The 17944-nt window shown below is 39.2% G+C and overlaps 1 protein-coding gene across 1 annotated transcript in view; it reads left to right on the top strand.

The window, feature by feature from the left end:
• Positions 1 to 17512, top strand: part of PAX3 (paired box 3) — a 74869-nt gene extending 57357 nt beyond the window's left edge. Inside the window, exons 10-13 of the mRNA XM_026073052.1 lie at positions 2742 to 2907; positions 3634 to 3848; positions 16700 to 16946; positions 17478 to 17512. Coding sequence (XP_025928837.1) covers positions 2742 to 2907; positions 3634 to 3848; positions 16700 to 16946; positions 17478 to 17512 — 663 coding nt within the window. The remainder of the gene's footprint in view (positions 1 to 2741; positions 2908 to 3633; positions 3849 to 16699; positions 16947 to 17477) is intronic.
• The last annotated feature ends 432 nt before the right edge of the window (positions 17513 to 17944 follow it).

Genomic DNA, 17944 nt, shown 5'->3' with positions numbered 1-17944 from the left:
TGGCAGTTACCTGGAATGAAATGGAAACTGAACACAGTTGCAAACCAAATCTCTAGCCTTTATGGATCTAGATTGGATCCATCTTGTTTTAAGCACAGGTTGCCGTGTGAGAAGGGCAAGGCTGTGATAGATGATAAAAACTGTGGTGTTAAAATATCCATAATTGGAGATTCAGAACTTCAATGTGTTCATTTGTAAAAACATGATGGTGAGAGTTGGGGCCACCACTATGGTCATGTTTGTGATGAATCCTTTTAATGTTTTTGTCAAGGCAGATCCAAAGCCCACTAAAATCAGAGGAAAAACATGAGATATGTGGATCAGGCCCCTACATGGCACCAACTCCTTGTCCTGCAGCTAGCGTCCTGGGGCCGCCAATTCACTTGCCCCAATCAAATTGCCCCAATTTAGTGTTTCCCAGTCAACCAGCTGTGTCGCTGTAAGACCAGGTGGGTCCTGGCACCCATGCAAAGTCCTGTTTGATTTAATGGGGCCCTGTGTGGCTGCAGAACTCTGCACAAATACCGCCATTTGCAGGGCTGTGTTGCACTGGGAACTTGCTGCTGCCCTGCGTGCATCTCTTTCAGTGATGTTTCATGCATATCTGTAGTTCTGGAAAAATACTAATCTATGAAATGAGCCGTGTGTAAGCAAAATGCATTATCTGTAAATACGTAAAGCATAAATTTGACATTAATGCAAATCAGTCAGTGCTGCTGAATAAAGTTTGGGATCTGACTCATTTTAATAGAAATATAAGTGTAGAAGAGAAATGCTGATATGTAGAGGAAGCAAAATCTCATTACCACATTTTCCTCTGTGAAATCCACTCTCTAAGGCAATGGTAAATGGTGTAGCACAGGTAGTGTTCCCGAGGCATTTTAAGATCACCAGATAACCCCGTTGACCTGAAGAAGGGAGACCATCATGGAAAAGCAACAGTTAATGACCTGGGTAGGCTAATTACAACATGCAAATGTTGTTCTCTGCTCCTTCTCTGACCTCCATTAGCCTTCCTAAGCCCTAAATGCTTTTTTGGCTCTTTAACAAGCCCTTTCTCCCCTTCCGAGGGTCTTGCCCCTTTTTCTTTCTCTTTGGTCTTCTTCAAAAGATACTGCTGCTGCGGCATGAGCCTGCGGTGGGCACTGGGGGCTGAGCAGGTGGAAGGGGCCTGTGGGGGCTAAATGAGAAATCCAGAGGCTGAAGTGTCAGTGAAGGAAGCAAAGGGCAAGGAGAGAGGTGAACAGGATATAGATGTCCAGAGGATGAGACAGAGTGAAAAAAATAATGGCTGAATCTAGACCCATTCTCAGCAATCATTGCAAGTCTCACATCTCATGCAGGTGATGACACAGGTCATCACAGCAAGCAGTAGGAGAAGCTGAGAGCGTAGTCCAAAATGTGGGTCTATCCCTTACCTAAGGGCCATGTATGGGCTGTAATGCTGTTCATTCCCCATTCTTGTTGCGAGTGATGCTACACCTAGAAACCCTGTCTCTGTTGTCTGGCTCACTGATTCGTAAGCCAGTGTGGGCTGTTTGCTGCAAGGGTGGAGGATCTGAGACGTAACCCTTGCCTTCACAAGGGTCCAAACATGGCTTGGTAGTCCTAGGCTTTCAGGCTAGCCTGCTGAGGCTCTGCAGGCATAGCTTGTAAGATGATAACAGTAAGATAAGGTCTTATCTAATTGGTAGTATCCATGGTTGTGGCAGTTGCTTCAGAGTGTACGATTATAAGTATTAATCCATCGGCTTGCTTACAAAGCATAAGGGTAGCCTCAAACAACTTTTCTGCATCGTGGAAAAAGTCTGAGCACCGTGACCTAGAAGTTGCTCTGAATCAGGGACAGGACAGTGCTGATGCGTGCCTGGTCCAAGCACCTAGCTGAGGCTGGTTGCCCTTCAGATTTGCTGCATTAGTGATTGTGTAAACTTGCGATGGACTGCAACTCAGATTGTGTGTGTATTTGTGAAGCCTTCCCTCCTCTTTCCTTGGAGGCAATACAAGCCATCCAGGACATGGCAAACTTGAAACATGAACTGAGAATGGTGCGAAGAAATCACTTGGTGGAAAGTTTAGAGTTAAACTGTCCCACTGCTCCAAAACCTAGTTGCTTGGTACCCTGTCCTGAGACCAGATTTCGAAATAGTTCTGTGCTGAAATTCTGATCTACTGCTAAGTTTGTTAAGAGTTGCTTTGCACATATGTGAATACATGAAAACTTGCTGGAAGGACTTTACTTTTTTTGTACAAGGGGCTTGCGCTTTTCAAATCAAAAGTTTAGTGTTCTGTTGATAATTAGGGCAACATAATGTCCTAAATACAAGTACCTTCCAACCATGCATATTATTGGATACCACTACCTTGTCACCAAGTTAAACAGGAAGACAATACAATCTGGACCAAAGAGCTCTGGCCAGCACTTAGATCAAATGGAGAGATGCTTTCCTTTTCTCATTAAATTTGGCACAATAAAGGTCGTGACAGATAGCTATTAAAAGCACTAAAGCTTGAAAGTATTAATCGGCTTGTTTCTCAGGAGAGGCTGTATTTGAGAGGAGACTAGGAAGAGTCTGCCCAGGACTCCTAGGAGCTCTGAGCTGATGGTGGATGTGCCCAGTATGGATTGCTTATGTCTCTCTTCTCAGGCACTGAATACATTTTAAATACGATGCCATTATTGCTAATGTGCCTATATTAAATGTACGAAAATCAAATGTACCTAATTAAAACATTTGTAGGTCTGGTTTAGTAACCGTCGAGCTCGCTGGAGGAAACAGGCAGGAGCCAATCAACTGATGGCTTTCAACCACCTGATCCCGGGAGGGTTTCCACCCAGTGCCATGCCGACGCTGCCGACCTACCAGCTCTCCGAGCCGTCCTATCAGCCCACCTCCATACCGCAAGGTACAGTAGCAAACAGGTACTTGGTCAACATGGTGTTACTGGGAGTCCCCTGCGTTGATCCATCTAGGAACGTTTTGTGCTCCAGTGTAGTGTCAAAGGGGTATTGGCTTTGATGGTTTGGGGGAAAAATGGAGCTTTAAATCTTGGCCACACTAGATTTTTCTGTTAAAGAAAAAAACCCCAACAACTTACAGGTGAGATTTTATAAAAACCAGTTAGCATGCTCTCCCTGCCCCCTCCTTGAGATCTGGACCCTTACCGTCGGTGGATGTTTTTACCAGGCCACGCTCTCTTTAAGGGAAATTTGCAAAGCCCAAGACTTTTCCTGATCATTACTGCTTTCACTATAAACCATGGCAGAATTTCTGTGCTGTGACCTGGAGGAGAAAGACTGTTTCCAGCCCACTAAGGATATAAAGCTCCCCCTGCCCCCACTTTATTTTTTTATTTTGCTTTATTGATTCTAAACAGTATATGCCCACTAAGAATTGTTTGAAAAATGTATGTGTCTGTTATGATGTATTTTATAACGGTGATTTGGTAGAATTGCTACGTAGTTTAGCTGGCCTGGTTAAATATCTGGTAATATTAAAGACTTACCTTTCTGTTTAACCAATACTTAGAAGTGGGTCCTGGTGGAATTATATCAGGTTGAGCCTCACATAATGAACTACTTATGCCAGAAAAAGGGAGGAAAATGTATCAACATGTTTCTTTTGCTCCTAGCCGTGTCTGATCCGAGCGGTACCGTCCATAGACCTCAGCCACTTCCTCCGAGCACCGTGCACCAAAGCAGCCTCCCCTCGAACCCGGAGAGCGGCTCTGCCTACTGCCTGCCCAGCAGCCGGCACGGGTTTTCCAGCTATACAGACAGCTTTGTGCCTCCGTCCGGGCCCTCGAATCCCATGAACCCTGCCATTGGCAATGGCCTTTCACCTCAGGTCAGTCCTGTGTTTTCAGACAGAGGATTTGCTGTATACCAGAACCAAAGAGTCTATTCCCTCAGGCCACAGTATAATGAATTGCCAAATTTAAACCATAATGTATTCTTTATACAAGCCACATGATTTCAGTTTGCTGGTTTCCTTCTTTTTTTTATTTTTTTTATTTTTTTTCCTCCTACTGGCTGAATCAAGGCTCATAGCTTATATTTAATTTCGAGTGATTTATAATGTAATCATGTAGGCTTTGTGTTTACATTCAGTTGTCAGGCGTTTGTAATGTACTCCTATTTTCCTGAAGCTCCGTGGCTAGGTACGAAAAGTTCGGGAACTCTGATCTCGTAGCTTTCCTGTGAATAAAATATCTCTTGAAGATAACCTCATGGAGGTTTTCCAGCTGATCCAGGAAAATTGCAGGCAAGTTCTACTGGGAGAGTTTCAAGGGCTGAGCAGTGCACATTGAGAGGAGCTATAATCGAGTTAGAAATACATAAATCGGGAGTATTACTGTTATTTGGCAATATATAAATGCATGCATGCCATAATTGTTTTTCTAATTTGCATGAGCTCTTTTTAGGAGATCATGTTAATAAATTGCCTTGATAATCGAGTGTCAAAAGGTTGGTTAAATTTTCCTACATGTGGCATCTGTCAGAAATCGACATTATTAGTCAAAGCTTGAATAGATGATAGTTTATTTTATTAGTGTGAGCTTTGCCCAGGTGCTGGGAGAGAGATGTCCACTAAATTCTGGGAAGTCACAAAGAGGATGCAATCTATAATTACAATCGGGAATCTCTTCAGGGCTGAGAGTGAGAGTTTTAACAGCTTTATCTTCTTTCTACCCTTTTTTCCTCTCAGTGGTTAGAAAAACAGAGAGAAGCTCAGAATGACACAAATGAAAAGTGAAAAGACAATTATACTCAATTACACACTAATCACTGACTATCACCACTGCCTAAGCAGGGAGAGGGCATTCTAATAGGCAGAAAATGAGATTTTAATGGCACAAAGGGTGGCCAAAATAACGACTCATATATCTTTGCCTCCTTCGTTTTCTTCAACTTGTGGTTTGCATCTCGAGAGTACAGTTCCTGGTTCCTGTGCAACGGTGATAACTCTGTGCAGCTGAAAAGTTCAAAGGCACTGGAGTTGAAAAGAATGAATAACAAAGGCAATGAAATAAACATTTTTGCCCAAAGGCAAAAGTTCATAAACCCTTTTTTGTAACAGTAAATGTAATTAAGTTTCACAGATTCCTATAGCATAGAGTAGGGTACAAAACTTTATGGCTTGAAACCTCAGGAAGAAAAATACCAACAGAAAAACAAACAGATATACTTCCAACAAGACATAAATGGATTTTGTTTTGAAGAATTCTGATTTCTAAATGCAATCCCCAACAAAAGCCATGACATTATATTAGTTGTTTCATTTTTTTAAAAGTGACCAGATTCATAGTGTGCAAGACTTCCACAATTTTGACATAAATATCTTTCTGGGGTTCAGAGTTAATCCATTAAAAGTAGTTGTTAGTGTCAGTTTAAATATATGTTGGTTCTGGCTATGGAAAATGTGATTTTTTTTCTTTTTCTTTTTTTTTTTTCCTTTCACAAAGCTTTTATTGTCTGTGACACAGAAGTTGAGCGCAACAGTAGAGAAATCTTGTGGTGTCTGGGCAAAAGTGGGACAAAAAAAGTGAGGCCAGGTTTTCCCCCAAAGTCTTGCTGATTGGAGGTTTGATATAATCAAAAGGAGATCCCAAAACAGATTAGACTTCTTTAATCAGTTACTGTGCTTCTTTACACCCGGCTCTGTCCTTTTGCTCAGAAACTTCTGTTTCTTTTCCTTAGAATTTTGTAACCTTTTCCCACCCCTGTGCTAGAGCTCCCGGCCTTATCCTGCCCCTTTACCAACAGGGTTAGAAGGGGGCTGATCGGTCAACTATCACTGAATGTACACGGGGCAGAGTCCTTAGAGGCGATCAGATCTGGAACAGCTTCTTGGCGTCAGAATGGTTAACTTGATGGGCTGATAAAGCTCTTTCCACTGCTCAGCAAAAACAAACAAGAACCCCAGCCCCAAATATTCATCAGAGTTACCAGTGGCTGCTCCAAAACAGTTTTGGGACTGAACACTGATCTGGAGACCTTGGTATAAAATGACATACCTAGACTTCGTGTATATATAAGCATTTCTATCCTTTTTCTTGAGTGATGTAACCTCAGGCAGGTAAATTCTGTGAAACAAATTGTGGGACGCTAACAAAATAACAGTTGTGCTTTACACCTGAAACAAGAGCCTAAGATGTTGGTCCTGTATATGTTATGTTCCTGCATGCAAATTGTTAGTTAATTTTGGGGTGTGCTCCAGAGAATCTTCTTGTCAAGCTTCTTCAGGGCTCTTTGCTCCCCATAGGTGTCTAGGTGCTGATTGAGAAGGTGAAGCAGATGTAGCCAAAAAGTCCACAGCCAGTTCTGTGCTGAGGGTTTTATTGAAGAAAGAGAAATGGGAATTTTCCTGCTGAGTGGGCATGTTGCAATGCTGTACGTGTGCGTAGAATTTAGATGAGGAGGAAAGAGGGTGTTTTACTAGCTGGCGGGTTTTTGGCCCCAATAAATCTGGGTGTGTGAGCAATTAACATAATGTTTCCACCCATCAGCATCCCTCTTGCAGGCAAGCACTCTGGATATATTGTTTATAAAGCTGAATTTGTGGTGGATTAATTGGGGTGTTGAGGGAGGAGTCTGATACCTGAATAATCTCCTCTGATAAACCTCAGAACATACAAAACCAAATCTAGTATGAAGATTCACAGGATCATATTCTTACTTAAATCTGTTTCCCCTCTGAGTTCAGTTTACCCCAAATGAGGGTCTGACACAGAGGCCCCTGCGGTTGCTTTCTTTCCAGTGCAGGATATTTCCTTTCTAACTTTGTTCTTGGGTATGATGAACAAGTACCTCGTTTAAGGCAAGCACTGGGTAAAGGGCAGAGGATAAGTGGAAATTACTAGAGTGGTGTAATTTTACTTCTATCATGTTAGCCATGTAGTTAGAAGTTAAAGAGGATTGCAGGTCTTGGTCAGTTTTGGGAAGCTGAGTGCTCTATAGCGTACCTGTCCTGGGGGTTGGTAGTTTGTTGGAAAATAACATGGTGGTGCTCTTTGCTGAAGTGCCACCTTGTTAACATTCAGCGCTTCCTAACATCAAGGCAAGATCTGCAGATCTCAGGATGACTGATGATGCTCCACGTTCGTCTGGTTTAGTCATTATTAGTGGGTTGCGGTGAAGAACCTCTCTCTCCCAGACCTACAAAGGGCTTGACTTTTGCAGGAATGAGACAGTGATTAATGTCTCGGGGAACTGATGCCCAGGAGGGTCCTTGTTTGTATTTTACGAAAAAGCAACCAAACTGCAAGCACTCAGTCTCAGCCAGAGCTCTTTAAATATAATGTCAGAACAGAGATTATTAGTGTGTAATATATGTAAATTGCATATTTTTGTGTTTTCTATGCCTATTATGCAGCTTCTTGGCTTTCGTGCATACATTTATGGGAATATTGTATTTCCTTTTCAAATTAGGTTTCAGTTGCTCAGTGCATTTTTTTTAACAACCATTTGTTAACTCAAACTTATTAGGGAATAGCATCTATGTGTTCACGTGCGCCGTACAGGACTCAAGTGCTTCTGAATTGGCGTGCCGCTTTGTGATTGTGGCATTAGCAGTCACCCCCACTTCCTTGAATGTAAAGCAGAAGAGCGACTGTCAAAACATTTGTCTTGCAACCACAGGTGTATGGTCTTACTAGAGCGCTGTTTATTTTAAAGATGAGAGTTCAATATTTTGAACTGCTTCATTTAAGATAAGGAGAAGTCTTTTCCGGTGTACATGGGCATTCCTTGACCTTGTCATGTGCTTTCTATTAATGGCCAAGTAGCACGGTTTGCTGCCTCAGTGTGGGTCAGGCAGGCTGCTGACTTTGGAGAGGGGTGCTTCAGCCTGCTCATGGGTTCAGGCTCAGTGGCAAAACTCTGCTTGCCATGCTGCTCGCCAGGCCATTCACCTCCTGTCCTTACCCTGTGGGACACCCAGGCTTAAATAGTAATTGATAAGTTTTTACTGAAGGAAGAACAAATGCGTGTAATCTGTCTCCTGTTGGACATCATTTTTTTCCCCCCTTGCCCTACAGAAAGCTTCTAAGCACTATTTTTCCTCTTCCTTATCTTCCTCCTTAACTGAGTCAAACTAGTAGTTTAAAGGCTGCATTTTCAAAATGGGAAGCCGATTGAATGTTGAGTGGTTGCATAGAGAATCATAGCACCCTTTAATGTGCTTCAGCATTCTCATGCAATTACCTGGAGCTCAGGAACAATCTTGATCAGAAGTAAAATTTCAAACTTTTCTGTGAACAGTAGTAAAAACATAAGCTGTGTCAAGGTTTCTTCTACTGTYGAAACATTTCACTGCCGGAGTTTAAGAATTATCCTGCAACTCTTTTTGGTGAGATGGATCTTAAGTGATTTGCATCTCAAGTCTTTGAGAGCACTTGGTTTTCATTAACCTGAAGTATGGATCTCATGACAGCTGTCGAATCATTTGAGAGATAGGTTCATACTGTCTTGTTAACTCTGTTTTTAAGGGAAACACGGGAACCGATAGCTAAAAGCTTGCATTTCCCCATTAATAGAGACAGGAGGAAAACAAAAGCAACTATTAATTCCTTATTATTTTTTCCTCTACATTCTACTTACTGTCCAATTGATTGCCCGCAGAAAAAAATCATTTGGATCCAAGTCTCATGCCAATCAGAAGCTCATGATCTTTGTCGTATCTTTGTCATGATGAGCTTGGCTTTGAGAGCTGTTCACTTAATGACCCGAGAACATGAGACAGAGGTCATAGATTTCTCTGTGAGGAATAAAGTTAATTCACATGATATAATTTGCCTGAGCACGAGTTTCTTAAAAAAAACAAAAAAATAACAAAAACAAAAAAAACCCCAACCCACAACAACACCCAGCAAATGGGTTTTTCTGTTGCTGCTATTTCTATTTCTGGATTGTGGTACAAATAAATTCAGTAGTCTTGTAATCCTTATCTTGCAAGAGTAACGATGACCTTTACTGAAAAACAACAAAATGATGACCTTACATTTTGGATGTCCCTCTTAACTTCTTTCTCTGGACCTATTTCCCCTGTCCCCCCAGAAGGTGGATCATGCTGCCTTCAAAAAAACAGATGTCTTACAGCTGATAAACCCTACACAGAGGTATAACAGAGTTTTGCACACTTCTGGAAATTTAAGCCAGTCATATTGTAATTTCATAAGAACAAATGTTTAGAAATACAATGAAAAATATATACATCTTTAAATACAAAAATGTAACAGTAAAATGACACTATATATATCAAACTATATCAATATCTTGATTTTTAACCCTTTTTGTTTTATGACAGCTCTCAAACAGTATAGCAAATTCATAGTTGAATGTTTGAATTTTTGTCTCTTTCAAGGCACTTCATTTAGGCGTTATAAGAAGATATAATTTATCTAGAAGCCTTTCCTGCTCTTGAACTTTTATATTTTGAAACAGTCTTTACTTCTGTATGCCAGATGGAGCCTTGCCAGTAGGCCTGGCTACTGTTTCATGACAAGAATTTTTTCAGGTGAAAATTTTGCTTCTAAAAACAAAACCTAAGCTTTCCCCATCCCCAGATTCTCAACACCTTTTAACTTTTCTAACTTATTTTTATTTATCTGAGTGTTTTTTTAAAACAAAACTACCTTTACCATAAAGTATCATTCCTGGTTGATAATATTTTTTAAATTTGTGAACAAATGTGTCTCTCTGGTGGTTTCATATATAACTTTAAAAATTCAATAGACATCACAAGATACAAAAAGCCAGTCTGCTTATACACTGTGATATTGAAAGCTTCAGAAATTCCCACAAAACTGACCTATCTTCCCCCACAATAATTTGTACTATTTAGAATATACGCAGCACTGACACTTGCTCTGTCCCTTAAAATAATTTTTTGCTTTTGCTACATGTAGAAGTTCAATCTGAGCCACTTGTTAAGCAAAAAATATGAATCGGCCCTTCATAGTATATGTGACTGGAATGCATTGATGAATTCTAATTCTTTAATGAATTTACAAAATGGAAATATCAACAGGAATCTAAATACTTGCATATTTATTCAATTAAGAATGGGTACATGAATGAGGCCTTTGTCATGTGTGGTCACAGATGGCTCACTCGAGTCATTAATTATGCTCTATATTTTAGGTTTCCAAAGGAAGATTACTAAAAATACCACAACGTGGTTCAGTGAAAAGCATGTATTGCAGTGAGATCTGAAAGAGCAAAATTTCATCCCTAGCAAAGTCATTCTAGAAAGCAGTGTGTCACTCTTTATTCTCTTGAAATAGAATTTAAATGCACAGGGCTCAATTTCTTTCAGAATTTCCTATTTCTCTAGAGAGAACAGTTTTATTTTTTTCTTGATTTTTGTCAAGATAGTGGTAATAGTCATGTTCTTATAAAAGAAAAACTGAATGTTGAGTCAGAATACAGAGAGGCTTACCCTGGTCAAAATAGCAGTATATACTTTTGTTTGTACCCAGTGCTAATTAGCCTAACATTAGAGGCCCTGGCATATATGTTAAGGGAAGCTGCATGAATAAACCCTTCCTTACTTGTTGGATTACTCCAGCAATGCTTGTCTGTCATCTTTTTTTTCCAGGTTTATAGACAACTTATTGCTTTTAACCAAAGGGCTACAATTGTGTAGCTACTTAGTTTTGGTAAATCCAGCCATGAAGGTGCAGATCACTCAATAGCTGTTGCAGGGCCAAACGTTTCTGATTTGAATTAAATCTCATCCTGTCTCTACTGGGTATGTGAAACATGGCTTGAGTTGAATGCAGGGAGTCCTGTAAAAGCTTTGCAAATCACATCCTCAGGCCTTTTGCCAGCAGAAATTTAAATAGCATGTTTGAATTTAAAAAATACATATTTTTTGTTGTGTTTTAATAGAAAACAAAACTGTTCCCCAGCTACGGAGGGCAGGTGTGTGAGAGCAGCACTGTGCAGCTAGAGACAGCTGAGATGGGTGTTTTGCTGTCAGAATCCTCCTCTTGTGTTTTGTGTTGAGCAGGAGATGGGAGGAGAAGGGCTCATATGGGAGGAGCAACCTAATCCCAAATTTAGGTTCGTTATGAGCCATTTTAGGTAATATTGCCATGTTTAAGTATTTAAACTCACTCGCCAGTACCCACAAGTCCTGTGACAGCCTGAAGAAGTTTTGAGTTGTTTTCCTATAGCTATATCTATATGTTCTGAGTATATGTTCATCTTTGGGCTTTCTATTTTGCCTTTTCAGTTTTCAGTTGTCTTGCCATTTTTTGTAAGCTTTTCCATACAACCAGGAGCTAGAGATTTACTTTCTCCTTGAATTACTTTGATAACCTTACCTAGTCCTGCAACTCCAGGATCTAGCACCTGGAAAGAGACTAATTTATTAACAGATTGTGATAATGTCATGAACATGAGTAGTCTCCTGTAGATACAAGTATAACTTTTGAAGGATCAAGTTATCTTCATAATTATCCTAGAAGTACACCAGTGCACCTTCTCTGATTTCAGTGCACCTACTACTGATATCTAGTGGTGTGAAATCGGTAGGAAGTCTCATCTGATTTGAGTATGTGGAAAATCAGATCATCAGATATTCAAAGTCGGTGTATTTGCTCCTGTTTACATTAACGGAGGATTTGGTTCTCAGTGCTTGCCATTTGACACAAAAATTCCTTTTCTTTTTCTCTGTTTTCTTTATATAGCAGAAATATTCACATATATAAAACGAACCAGCAACATAATTCTAGGATTCTGTAGGTACAGGTCCATGTAGCTAACTAATTTTAATTAACCTTCTAAAACCTCTCACTCTAATGCAGTAAAACTAGCCTTTTCAAGGGCTCTTTTTTTGTATGATATTTTGCTTTTGGGAGATTTTTCTACAGTGAAAAGAGTTAACAGCAGGTAATGCCATTCATCTTAGAAGGAGGTTGAAATTTTCAGTGTTAGTGATGAATGAGGGTATCTGACCCACATCTGGTTCCCATTAGAATGGAACATTGCCCTGACATCGTTAGGAGCATTTGTCAGGATTCCCTGGACAGAGCTTCTGTAAATTACATGCTGCAAATGTGTCAGGGTCAGATAAGAGGATATCATTAACTCCACTAAAGTTTACTCATGATTCTGTCAGTTCAACTTAATACGTTAACTGCCAACAATTTTCCTTGAGCTGTTTCATTAAATCTTTCATTCACAGGAGGGGAAAAAAAATGTATCACTGTACCCCCAAAATATTGCACATGTTCTTTTCTCATAAATCATATTAATTGCAGACATAGCCACAAAGCATATTAAATGCAGGCATGCGTAAATGAATTAAAACATATGAGAATTTTATTGTGCCTATGGTAGATCCTACATCCTAAAATACCAACTGCATTAACAGGCATAATGTTTCATTTAAATGGAATAAGCTTTTTCTCAGTTTAATAGCCTTTATTTTGTTGATAATAGAAGTATTTTTTTATAATAGCTGATAATGGACCAGATGTTGCTTACACATTTTGAAAGCTTTCATCATTGAATTTTTCCTCCTCTTTCTGGATCATATCCTCATCTAGTGATGTTGTGCTGATCCCACTAGCTAGAGATTTATCCTAATGAATATTTGGGATTGTTTGAGAAGTGCTCTCCAAAAGCATTTCTGTAGAGTTTGGTGGTTGCAGTTCACTGTGTTCATTTTGTTTGTTCCTAAATGCAGCTTTGTTTTCTAATAGAACATAATTATTTTATCAATTGTATATGCTGTTTCTTGTTATAAAGCTCAAAGGCTATACATCAACATTTCTGGGTGGTTTTTATTTTAACTGAGAACAAAACATATCATGTAACCAAAAACTTTACAACCCTATCTCTGGCATTTATAGGAGTTCTTCTGAGTAGTTACAGCAGCATTTGGCTCTAGATGTTAGATCAGCCCTTGTTTTTTTGTGATTTTTTTGTTTGTTTGTTCTTGCTACCTTCTTTGGGACCCATATCAGTGAGGGTGACAACTGTCACCTCAGCTTTTCCAAGCTAATCCAGGGTGAAGAACACGTTATAGCTAGATAGTATATGGGCTGATTAAATTTCTTTTCCTCCTTAATTATTATTAATTAGAAATATTTATTTAGAACTATATTGCTTCATACCAGCAGAAGATCTGACCTGCAAAATCTGGATTTTTATGTGTCTCCTGTATACTGCTAAGCTGAGGGTGCTGAGCATCTTGCAGAATTGACCCATTAGTGGCTTTCTAATTGATTAGGTGAAAGTCAGCTATGCCCTTCCTGTAACTCCTTGTATGGGTGATAAGGTCATGGCACATACCATACGAAAGACTTCTGCCTTGAGGCTACTTCCCTTATAGCTTTCAAAACAGACATGACCAAAAATCTAATTATTTAGATACTAATCAACTGCAGGATGATTCCTAAGGCCTCTGGAGGAGATATTTCTGAGATGATGGTTATTGTTCAGACTTCAGTTTTCTCCACCTCAAAGGCAGAGCGCTGTGTTGGTTATGCTCAAAAGTGTCTGAGCTATTAGATGCATATGCACTTAATAAAACGATGCCTAAAGACTTGTGTTACTATGTGGTTAATTTTAAATTTTTAAATTAAAACTCATCAAATGCTAATTTTAGTTTGTTAGAGAAGATAAATCTCCTGGAAGTTGGCCTCATCCAAAACATTAGATATAGATGCTACTAAAATTTGGGTGGTTTTGAGGCAGCATCTAGATCCAAGTTTAAATTTCAAGGCTAATCTCTAACTCTAAAATAACTTAAACTGCTGGATCAATCCCAAAATTTTTGAGCTCACGTTTTTGTTGTCAAAGTTCAAATGATGTTGTCCTGGGCTCTATTCTATTGAAACCATTAAACAGGAGAGAGTTTAGTTCCCCTAAGTAGGTAGCATATTTTTTTTCAGGTAGTACCTGATAAAATATCTATTTGCTTAGCTCTGCAAACAGTTACAAAAAAAGCTGAGAGTTGTCCTGAAGAGAAGACTGCCACCAAGTCTTCAATGGGGTGGTGAGGGTGACACAAGCCCAGCCTGTTCTCCCTGCTCTTGAACTTTGAACAGGACAAGATAAAGCCCCATAAATACTGGAATCACGTAGGTGCTATACTGGAATGGAAAGGGCTGTGCACTTATTTCAGTTTTCTGATAAAACCATGTGTGTTTTAAAACATAGTCAAAACCATGCTACTTGTGCCAATGTAAATATTTTCCAAAGTAGTAATTTTCAATGTAAATGTTAACTTAAGCTGTGTTGGGGTTTTTTGTGGATTTTTTTTGTTCTTTTAAGTCCATTAATGTTAATCTTAAAGGATGAAGAATAATTCAGTGTGAAAAGAACACAGATTCTAATTTAGCTAATATTATGTCCTGCTGATGCAATGTCAGATCATTAAGCATGCTAGATTTTTAGGAGCAGGTAATTTTCCAAAGGGACAAGAAAAATATTTGTAGTTCCTAAAGTGGAAAAACTTATTAGAGTAGTCTTCAGAAACTTTAATACTTTTTAGAATCCAATTTAGAGGAGAAAAATTTGAGACACCAGTTATTTCAGTTTTTAGGAGTTTGTCAGACATGGTGCTGTGCAAGCTGCTGTGCTAGTATGATTTTTCAGTCTATGGCAATTCCAAAGAATTTTTTAATAGCTTTTTATTAACCTCAAATTCTTTAAATAGGTTTTGTGCATTGAAAAAGTGATCTGAATTCAGTAGAATGCTACTTTTAACCTGAACTTGAATTCTTCATTTGAGTTTTTAACTTAAAAGTGATATGATTTCAGTATCTAAATGAAGTCTTTGGGAATATTTTAAAACTTCTCCTTTTGCAAGAGTACTTTAGTTTGTGAAACATTTAGAAAATATCTTCAGTTAGAAGTGTAATTTTCTGCTTACTGAAACACAAGTGAAAATTCTATTGCTGTAAGTAGTAAGTTGAACTTCTTTTTTCTTTCTCCATTTCTCTCTTTTTTTTTTCTTTTTTTTTTTTCTTCTCCTCTCTGTGGGATGTCTTGGGTGCAAGTGATGCAGAGATGTTTTCTGTTCTTGATGCAGGCATCTGGGTGTTACTTTTTTGAAATACTCTGCTTATGCCTCTTGCTTGTTTCATTATCAGATATGTAAGACCTGGGTATGTCTTCCTTTCTATTTAATCATTATCCCTGGGGTTTGTTTCATTTATTAAAAAACAAACAAAACTCAGAGCTGACAGAGCCGGGATCATGAGCTCCCTGCAACAATAATCCCTCTTATTTTGCAGTGTAAGATAAATGCAATTCAAGAGGGAATATCAGAACTTTAACAAGACATGTTTGTTTGAGCATAGATTTATTCTTTATAAAACAGACTGCTATTTTAATCAGTTCCTTGTAGGTTATGGTAAGAAGTGCAGTAAAACAACAATTATCAAAAAGCATATGTCAGATGTTTGTAATGCCTTTTTGAAGGAAAGATGATTTGGAGGAAAGATGATTTTGGACTAGATGATCTCCACAGGTCCCTTTCAACCTCAACCATTTTGTGATTCTGTGAAAGACAACCTGTAAATTATCAGAATATACTATTTAGGTGGAAGCTGTACACTATCTTTCAGTTATAACCTGCAGATTGTTTTTCAGGTGTTGAAGTGCAACTTATTCCAACAGAAGGAAGCAGTTCTCTTGATAGTACTTGTCCTTAAAATGTGCTATAGAGGTGCGCTGGGAAGGGAATGCATCCATCTCTAGCGGGAGGAGGTGTTTGTGAGTCAGGAGATTTACCACAATAGTTTCCCTGCCTATCGCTCAAAAGCATACGTGCTTTTAAAGTCTCTCTCCTTGCTCTTTTGGAAGTTGCTGCCTACAGGGCTGAGTTTTTAGAGACAAGTATGTTTTTTCCAGTCTCTTTTCAACTACTCTTGATTCTCATGTTGCCTTCATAACTGCTTATGTATGAGTAGTTTATTAAGGGAATCAAAGTCGACTTGAAGCCAGCTTGGAAAGCCAGACCATTTCCGTTGTCCTCACTGAGAGGATTAGGTTGAGAACTGGTATCATGGCTCTTGCATCAACCAGCACTTTTTCCTTTTATCTTTATTTCTTTACAGACCAGCACACAGTGCATACAGTAGCATCATGAGTTTTATCTACTCTGCCCCTTCCCAGCATATTCCTGTTCTTCTGGGTGCTGGAATTCTTTGTTACTCCCATCAATCAATCGTGTTGAGGTGATCCACTCCAAATTCATTTAATTTTAGTAATTATTGACCTCAGAACAAATATTTGTGTGAGCTTTTTCCCAGCTTTCCTGCATTTGTAGACCATGCACAACTGCATGAGTGTGACTAAAGAACCACTACCTGTTTCTTGGTCTCTTATAATCAAGTCCTCAAGGAATAAACACCTGTGGAAGTCCCAGCTGGTACACATGATCAGCCAGTCTAAAATTTTAAAGGTTTAAAAATTATTTTTCCTTATTTGCCTCATTCCTTATTTTGCCTTCTTTGTGTATCACTTTTTCTGGATTGTTATCCATCAGTTATTAATTTTTGATGAATGATACCACTTTTCATCCCTCTTTGGATTTGGTACCCAAAGCATAGGTTGAATAGCAAGTCTGCCTATCTTTGGAAAGCTAATGATAGGCTTCAGTATGCCTACGGCTCTGCATGCAATACAGTTCTTCATGTATTTTAACTCCTTCTGTTATTACACCTTTTATTTTAGGTAATGGGACTCTTGACTAACCATGGTGGTGTGCCTCACCAGCCCCAAACCGATTATGCCCTGTCCCCTTTAACTGGGGGTCTCGAGCCCACCACTACTGTGTCGGCTAGCTGCAGTCAGCGGCTAGAGCACATGAAAAGCTTGGACAGCCTGCCCACGTCCCAGTCCTACTGCCCGCCAACCTACAGCACCACGGGCTACAGCATGGACCCTGTCACTGGCTACCAGTATGGACAGTATGGACAAAGTGAGTATTGGGATCTTTCCACAGTGAAGTATGATAGTATAACTGCTTAGCAAYGGTCTGTATTTTCTGGTTTGCAACAAAGAAAATTATGAGAATAGATCCTAATGTCTGACTACTGCTTCTCTCCAAAACAGGGCTGAGTGCACTGGTGAGATAGCTGATTGTTCAAGCAAGATTTCTGCTGCATAATTATTTTCTTAAGTGATGTCAACAACATCTTGATGTTATTAATTGTTGAGACATGAAACCTGATTGCCATTAGGTAAAACATAAGGATTGTCCAAAATGAAATAACCACTGGCATTCCACTATTAGAAACACATGTTCTTAATGAGGTCAGCTCAAGAATCATTATAGTATATAATCCCAGATACATAGAGTTTTGTCAAACTTGTCCTAGGAATAAAAATATTAGTCCCTTTCCTTTGATATATCAGTATTAAATATGACAATGTCAACCTGTAGTTGGCATGGCCCCATGCTGTGAGGTTGTCACAGCACGACTTAAAAGCTTCTTTTGCTTTTTTGCAGGTGCCTTTCATTATCTGAAGCCAGATATTGCATAAATGAACTGTCCGCTTCAAGTTAAAGCTGGTCTTGTTTTCCGGTCTCACTCCAATGCTTGGATACGAGGGATCTTCTCACCACACTGCAGTCTAAACTGGGGCAATCCCAATGAGAGAAGCAGGCTTGTTACGTTCTCTCCAGTCATTGCCTTTAGTAGACTTCTGAAGGCTGGACAAAATTATATAGAAGACAAAGACCAAAAGCAATAACAAATAAATAAATGCAATGTGGTTCAGTATAAATGGGTATATGAAATGGAGCAGTATTTAATATCACTGCCTGGCAAAACATTCCATTTTTTGTTGCTGCAATTAATGTGCATTGATAGGGACAAATAGAGAATTTTGAAAATTAGCAGTTGAGCTCTGCATACTCTGACTCATCTGACAACCAATGCTGACTCTAGTCTAACTTTAAAACTGCTCAGCTTC

Source organism: Apteryx rowi, unplaced genomic scaffold, assembly GCF_003343035.1.
Source record: "Apteryx rowi isolate R43461 unplaced genomic scaffold, aptRow1 scaffold_36, whole genome shotgun sequence".
NCBI classification, from domain to species: Eukaryota; Metazoa; Chordata; class Aves; order Apterygiformes; family Apterygidae; genus Apteryx; species Apteryx rowi.
The sequence above is the reverse complement of the archived record's forward strand: the minus strand, read 5'-3'. Positions and strand labels throughout refer to the sequence as shown.